Here is an 8,031-nt window from a genome sequence, read left to right as displayed (position 1 = left end):
CCATTCTCATACACCCTATTGTCTCTGCTCCCTCTCTTTGATATGTAGACAGATGGATGCTATGTTTGATGGTTATGAGAGTCATCTGGTACTAGAGGAGGCACATAGTAACATAGCTAAGAGCAACTGAAGCTACGTGGACGGGTACATCAAGTGGTTCTTTAAGGTGCCACATCCGTATATGGTGTATGATGCTCCAAGAGATCCACCGAGGCCAGCTCATCGGGAGATACTAGAGGAGGAGCAAATACAGTTAGATCATGCTAATGATGTCTTGCCTAGACGTCGTTGCATTGTGGAGATTGCGCATATGAGCATTGACAAAGGTATTTTCCCCGATGAGTATGATGTGAGACATGTCTTAAATGCTATCATGACGGAGGTACGAGTGACATTGATGTACGAGAGACACCGTCAGAGAACATGAGGATTGATAGTGAAGGAGGTAGAGAAAATGTAGTCTGACATACGCAGTAATGCAGTAGTATATAGTAGTTGTACTTTAGATTCATTATGAATTGTATTTTATTTCCACTTCATTATACTTTATCGTATATTTCAATTTTATTTATATATGACATTTTTGGATCATTTGGATTTATATACGTCACTTTTTCCATATCGATTGTATGATTTAGATCGCGTCACTTATTGAGTTAAATAACATTCATAATCTTCATATCAATAAATATAAACAAAATATAACATGCAACATTCTAGTAGGTTACGAAGATGTATTTCCGTAAAATAAATGAATATGTATCTTCGATAAAATATGCGTGTGAAGCCTTTTAGAATTATGCATGATGTATAACTTTTAAAATATTATGGAAATGTAATTCCAAATAATTTATCATTACAAAAGACGTCCGAAGATGTATATCAGAAATTTAAGAAACATTTTAATATTTTTGCGTGGTATTTAAGTAGTACTATCTCCGATTTTTATTATAAGTCAATTTGAAAAAATATTTTGTATAACAATATAAGTCGTTTTATAATACCCGTGAATATTAATGTTATTTTTCTTATTATATCCTTAAATATTTATTATTCTCTCATTTCACTTATGTCAATTTATTTTTTTCAATAAAATTAATAAAGAATAATATTGTAAAATCTTTCATAATTTATCTTTTTCATATCATAATTATTACATTTTTAATACGTGAAAAATCAAAAACCACTTATAATAAAAAACAGGATACATTAAAAAAAATTCAAAACTTTTTTACCTTAAAATTCAAGTTAGGAAAACCCATAGATAAAATTGTCCGGGAAATGTTGCGGTGAAAACACAAACACAAAGAACGAAAATTCGTTCGGTTCTGTTAAGCAAGAGGCCATTTTAGAAAATTGGTTTTCCTAGGAAGGAGATCCGCTGCAACTGAACAAACAAGTACATCATCATTCAGATGGATCCAATGGCTGTTCCTTAACTAATCTAGATCATCACAATCAACTGTTAAAAAACGCATTTATTTCACGGTTGAGATCGTTGGCATTTTATAGTTACAATATTAACAACTGCACACGATCACAGTGCTATAGATGTATTTCAAAGAACGTCAGAGAAATGGATTCAGACAGAAATGATTCCCTGCAGTCAAATAGTGACCACAGAACAGATCCCAACCATTCAATTAAACTTTTAAGTTAGTGTGTTTATGTCGATAATTAATCCGAGCCTTTAAAGTTTAATCCAATGGCCTACAACTTGTGACTGTGTGACCATAGGATTTCCCTGACTGCAGGGTACCTAGACGTTATTCCAATATTTATTCATTAAATTCAACTTGCATCTCTTTTTTTTTCTCTCACGCAACGCAATGCTGTTGTTGGTTGCTTCTTCTCAAGCAATCAACACCAAACAAAAAGACGAAAAGTAATTGCGGCGAACTTGTGTTGAGCATTCCAACGATTAATTTATTTTATTATTCAATCTTATTTATTTTTATTATCCATAAATAAATAAATTGCAACCTCCCTCAATATAGAAGCAGAAACCGAAAGAGGATTTTGAAGTCAGTAACGAGATATCAGAGCTATGGGTTCCGTAGAGGACGATTCTTCGCGTTTGGAAGAAGCTCTTATTCAGGTTCCTCTCTTTCCCTAGATATTGCATTCAAGATCCTTTTGACTTTGATTAGGTTTTATCAAATTTTGTAATCTATTCATTCGTGATTGTTAAATTTTAATTGTACTAGTCTCGAGTTCCCTTCTTTGAAGATTAGTGTTGCTAGGGTTTGTTTGTACCACGATTCACTGACTCACTCATGCTTAGGTGGATTGGTTTCCACAGGATTCGAATTAGTGACCACCCACATGGAAATACCCTAGACAAATTCATTCATTGTTGATTTTAAAGATGAGACGATGATGTTGCGTTGAATTTGTGGTAAGACTAGACGAAAAAAGATTAGAAATGACAATATTAGAGTGTGTGTTGGGTCTGTAGAGAGAAGAATGGTATGTTTTGTTGTAAAGAGTAACTATTAAATTTTTTTTCGAGATTAACGAATTGGATAATACATTATCATGGAGCAATCCATGTAGTCGACGACACTTAGTGAGATAAGACTTGATTGTTGTTGTTTGTTGATGTTGACTTTAGAGCAGTGCCGCTGAGCCTTCTTGTACTAGTTAATACAATAAAATGCTCTAAGTGCTTTTGACCAATCTACTTGATTTCCATACAATTATTATTAGGTCATTTCAGTTGCAACTCAAACTAGTCAGAGTCGTAATTCCGTTGTTTATTTTTCTCTTGTTCACTTGATGTTGATCATTATTTCCTTGTTTAATGCTCTCATATGAGCTGTTTTCTGTCTTGTATCTTGTATGTCCAAGTTAGACATGATAATAGATATATTTAAATATTTTTGCTTTGTTTTTTGTGTGCTTAAGACTGTTGCTTGATTTGGTGAAAAGAATATCACTCACAGCCAAATTTAGAAATTAATGAAGTATTTAACTACAGTACTTTGATGTTGAAATATACTTTTTACTTAATTGTCTGATACGTGTTTTCCCCTTTTCCCTTACTCTTAATAGTTAAATGTCAAAAGTTGATATTTGAGATTCAAATTGTGAATAGCAATATGTTTCCTATAGTTGGTGTCTTTTTTTTTGACTTTTCTGAGTTTAAACCATTTAGAAGAAGTGGCGTTTTGCTCTATAATGAACTATTTGCTATTTTTTATCTGAAGGATGAAGAGAGTAAGCTATACACAGGAGATGGCTCAGTCGACTTTAAAGGGAGGCCTGTGCTTAAGAAGAATACTGGCAATTGGAAAGCTTGCCCATTTATTCTAGGTAAGCCTTTTCATTTCACTTACGAGTTACGACTTATGTAACAAATAATTATTTTTACAAAATTGAACTTTTCTTAGTCTTTTTTTTTTTTGAACTTTTACATGATATGAAACACAGGTAATGAGTGCTGTGAACGTTTGGCATACTATGGCATTGCAACAAATCTTGTTACCTATCTTACTCGCAAGCTACATGAAGGAAATGTCTCTGCGGCAAGAAACGTTACCACTTGGCAAGGCACTTGTTACCTTACACCTCTCATTGGAGCAGTTTTAGCAGATTCTTACTGGGGACGATACTGGACTATTGCCATTTTCTCCATGATTTATTTCATTGTAATTACAAACCAAAATATTTTAATTCTTCTATTCAAATAGTTCTCTACACGCATCTCTCCTATGATATACTGCTGGATATGTCCTGTGTCATTTCTTGTAGAGCTGAAGAAAAATAAATGCTTACAATATGCCTAGGTTCCATCTTGCCTGAGAATTATGGGCAGAGTCAAGAAATATGCATTATATAGTTTTCTGCATAATGTAATATCTGATAGTGATAGGATGTCATCAAACTATTTCTAAATATTGTTTATATGCGGAGTTAAATTCTTTTATACATTTTATAGTAATTGATTAGAAAATGAAGGATGGAAGAAAAACAAATATTACACTGCTGAAGTAATATGGAAAAGGGAGAATCCAAAAACCAGTTCTGAGCATACTATAATCCAAAATTTCTTCCTTCCACTGCACTGCATCTACTCTATCTTAAAGTTTCTTATCATGGAAATAACAATTCTTTTGATGGAATCCACTTGAGCCTTGATTATATAAAACTCAAATTCATTCTCACATTTGAAAAGTTTTAGTTAATATTAGGGACAGCAGGTGTCTGTATCAGCATGTTTTATAACAGTATTCTCACCAGTTGGTTTTTTCGTGCATCGTTTTCATCTACATACTTTACATTCAATTGTCATTAGATGTTTTAGCCAGTAACATATGTCTGTCTCGTGCAGGGAATGTGCACATTGACACTTTCTGCATCTATTCCAACATTGAAGCCTGCTGAATGTCTGGGTGCTGTATGCCCTCCTGCTACTCCTGCACAATATGCTGTGTTCTTCATTGGTCTCTATCTGATTGCGCTCGGGACTGGTGGTATTAAACCATGCGTGTCCTCTTTTGGGGCAGATCAGTTTGATGATACTGATTCACGAGAAAGGGTTAAGAAGGGATCATTTTTCAACTGGTTTTACTTTTCTATCAACATAGGAGCCCTTATATCAAGCAGTTTTATTGTGTGGATTCAAGATAATACAGGCTGGGGTCTTGGATTTGGCATTCCTGCTTTATTTATGGGATTAGCTATTGGAAGCTTCTTTTTAGGCACACCCCTATATAGGTTTCAAAAACCAGGGGGAAGTCCTCTTACAAGAATGTGCCAGGTTGTGGCTGCATCTTTTCGGAAACGGAATCTTGCTGTCCCTGAGGATAGTAGTCTCCTGTATGAGACACCAGACAAGAGCTCTGCAATCGAAGGAAGCCGGAAACTACAGCATAGCGATGAACTAAGGTGATTGTTCCCTTACTTTGAGTTTACTGTTGTAATGTTCTCATTTCTCAGCTTTGGTCACTGTCAAAAAACAAGGGAGCATGTTCAATGAATAATAACTTATTCCTTATATTCTTGTTAAAGTGCAACCCACCTTCCTGCCAAATTCGAAGTTTACTATCAAAGTTTACTAAGGCCTTGTTTGAGATTGGAGGGGAGGGGAAGGGAAGGGAAGGGAGGGCTTTGAAAAATGAGAGTTTGGAGGGGAGGGCTTTGAAAAATGATTTTTTTTTTAAACTATAGAGAAATCTGTAAGATTTTTTATAAAAAAAGATTATGTTTAGAATGATAAAAGAGTGTTTATCATTAACATTTTTTTAATTTTTGGAATACTATAAGAACATAAATTGTATTTGAACAATTTGTCTAAGCCCCAAAACCCTCCAAACCCCTCCTCCAATACAATTTTTTAGTTCCCCCAAATTAAGGGGAATTTATGTTATGACTAAAAACAAAACCCTCCCAACCAAAATCCTTCTATTCTTTTCACCCTATCCTTCCCTTTTTTGAAACCCTCCCCTCCTTTCCCCTCCAAACTCCCAAACAAAGCTTAACGGTCCCATTGCCCGGTCAAAGCCTTGTCTGTCCCATCTGACAAGGCTCGATAGGATTGAACCAAGATTAGCTACATGTAGGTTTTTATAACTATGGTAACTTTCTCTATATCTCTCTTAACCATCATTCTCTCTCATCTGACATCTATCTCCTTTCCGGAGAGGATTGGATAACTAATAATAATATCACCTTACTTTCTCTAGTGTTTGGAGTTCATAGCAAATTGCCAAACATTATCTGGCCATGCACTCTCACAGATGATTTCCTTATGACACTATTGAGCAATGACACCCTTTTTATACCCCTTCTTGCATCTCTTTTTTTCTTCTCTATAACTCTCAATGGTTGGTACCGATATGCTGCCATCCCATCATCAAACACCACATTTGTCACAATCATCAAACTTGGGATACTGCTTAGAGAGAATATGCAATTTGGTTTTACACATTCTTATCCAAAAGTTCAATAGGTGTGGATATTTCCCCATTTTTTATGCGAGATTTTCATTAACTAAACTATCACAATCTTTGGTTTTTTTGGCTAATACCAGCAACATACTGTTTTAAAATGTCGTGAGGGAACCCTGGATGGGATAAGAACCTTTAGATGGCAACAGTGTCACTTGATCTATGATTTACTCCTGAATACTGGTTGCTTATCAAGCTATCGTGTCCCCTAATTTTGCTGCTTAACTAATCATGATTAGACATTTATGTTGAACATTTTAGATATTTCATTCATCGCTCAACTTTTCACATAATTTACCTATCTGGATTGTAAAAAATGACTTTAGGTGCTTTACTTGTCGAATATAGATATCATCGCAGGATGAACTTGCTATATATAATTATTTTTCAAGACGGATGAGAAAATATTAGATTGTTGTAAGTTATTCTCTTTTGAGTAGGCTAATGGAAGGCTCATTGTTTTCTTGCTTCTCTTTTTCCTATTTGAAAGAATGTTAATTTCATGGATAGTTCTGTAGGATAGACTGCATGTAAACAAGTTTGTTTTACAAAGTCTTTAGTAGGTTGAGAAGTCCTTTGCTAAATTTATAATATTTAGTTTTTGTCCTAATAATAATTTGATCTGTTATGGATACTTGTTTAAGTATGCTTACTTGCTTTAGAAGATTCCTCACACTCGTTAACTGAACTTTTTCACTTCCCTTTGTTTTAATGAAGGTGTCTTGACAGAGCAGCTGTAGTCTCTGATGATGAGAGGAAAAGTGGTGACTATTCTAACCTGTGGAGACTTTGCACTGTCACACAGGTGGAGGAATTAAAAATCTTGATCCGCATGTTTCCAGTTTGGGCTACTGGCATAGTTTTTTCTGCAGTTTATGCCCAGATGTCAACATTGTTTGTGGAACAAGGAACTATGATGGACACTAGCATTGGTTCTTTCAAAATACCACCAGCTTCCCTCTCAACTTTTGATGTAATTAGTGTTATTTTCTGGGTCCCTGTCTATGACAGTTTTATAATTCCCATAGCAAGGAAATTTACTGGAAAAGAAAGGGGATTTTCAGAGTTGCAAAGAATGGGAATTGGTCTTTTTATTTCAGTCCTGTGCATGTCAGCTGCTGCTATTGTCGAGATTAAGCGTCTGCAGCTTGCAAAAGAACTTGACCTTGTTGATAAAGCTGTCCCCGTACCCCTTACTATACTTTTGCAAATCCCTCAGTATTTCTTATTGGGAGCAGCAGAAGTATTCACATTTGTGGGGCAGCTTGAGTTCTTCTATGACCAATCTCCAGATGCTATGCGAAGTTTATGCAGTGCTCTGTCACTTCTGACAAATTCGCTCGGGAATTACTTGAGTTCATTCATTCTCACTGTGGTAGTTTACTTCACTACACGAGGGGGAAATCCTGGATGGATTACAGATAACTTGAACAAAGGTCATCTCGATTACTTTTTCTGGCTTTTAGCTGGACTCAGCTTCTTAAATATGTTTATCTACATAGTTGCTGCCAAAAGATACAAGTCAAAGAAGGCTTCATAAGGTTTTTCAGGCATTTGTCATAATTCCTTCTGTCATTGTCGTGATTGTTCTTCATGTAATATAATGATATTATGCAATTGCGTACCCTTCTTTCACTTGTAAAGGAAAATATTTGTTATGCCTTGTTCAAAATAGTCCCTACCATTCTTGTGATGGCAGTTTATGTTCACTCCCAAAATTGCAAAAATTGCAACAAATACACTTGTAACTTCTGATATCTAAAAGTTTGATACACGTTGATATGATTTTTTGTGTATCGATACTCAGCAGTGGAATTTACTAAAACAGCCCAAACAAAAGTTAAGATAAAAAAAAGCACGGAAGCAAAAGAAAATAATTAATATTTCATTGATATTTTAAAATAGTAAATAATATGAGACGATCAAATATTCTAAATACAACAACAATCAAATTTTATCGTATTAAGTGAGGTCGGCTATATAGATCAAATTTTGTCATGATGTTTCTATCCATGAGTATGATTTTATCTAAGTTGTTAAACTCGAGATCTTTCTTAATAACTTCTTTTATAATTTTTCT

The 8,031-nt window shown here is 34.7% G+C and overlaps 1 protein-coding gene across 1 annotated transcript; it reads left to right on the top strand.

Moving 5' to 3' along the window:
- The first annotated feature begins 1,800 nt into the window (after positions 1 to 1,800).
- Positions 1,801 to 7,660, top strand: LOC127106800 (protein NRT1/ PTR FAMILY 8.3). Its single transcript, XM_051044098.1, has 5 exons — positions 1,801 to 2,098; positions 3,210 to 3,315; positions 3,433 to 3,650; positions 4,334 to 4,890; positions 6,669 to 7,660. The coding sequence occupies exons 1-5, from the start codon at positions 2,048 to 2,050 to the stop codon at positions 7,489 to 7,491; spliced, it is 1,755 nt and encodes a 584-aa protein (XP_050900055.1). The 5' UTR covers positions 1,801 to 2,047; the 3' UTR covers positions 7,492 to 7,660.
- Positions 7,661 to 8,031: the final 371 nt, after the last annotated feature.

This window comes from Lathyrus oleraceus, chromosome 7 (assembly GCF_024323335.1).
Source record: "Lathyrus oleraceus cultivar Zhongwan6 chromosome 7, CAAS_Psat_ZW6_1.0, whole genome shotgun sequence".
NCBI lineage: Eukaryota > Viridiplantae > Streptophyta > Magnoliopsida > Fabales > Fabaceae > Lathyrus > Lathyrus oleraceus.
The sequence above is the reverse complement of the archived record's forward strand: the minus strand, read 5'-3'. Positions and strand labels throughout refer to the sequence as shown.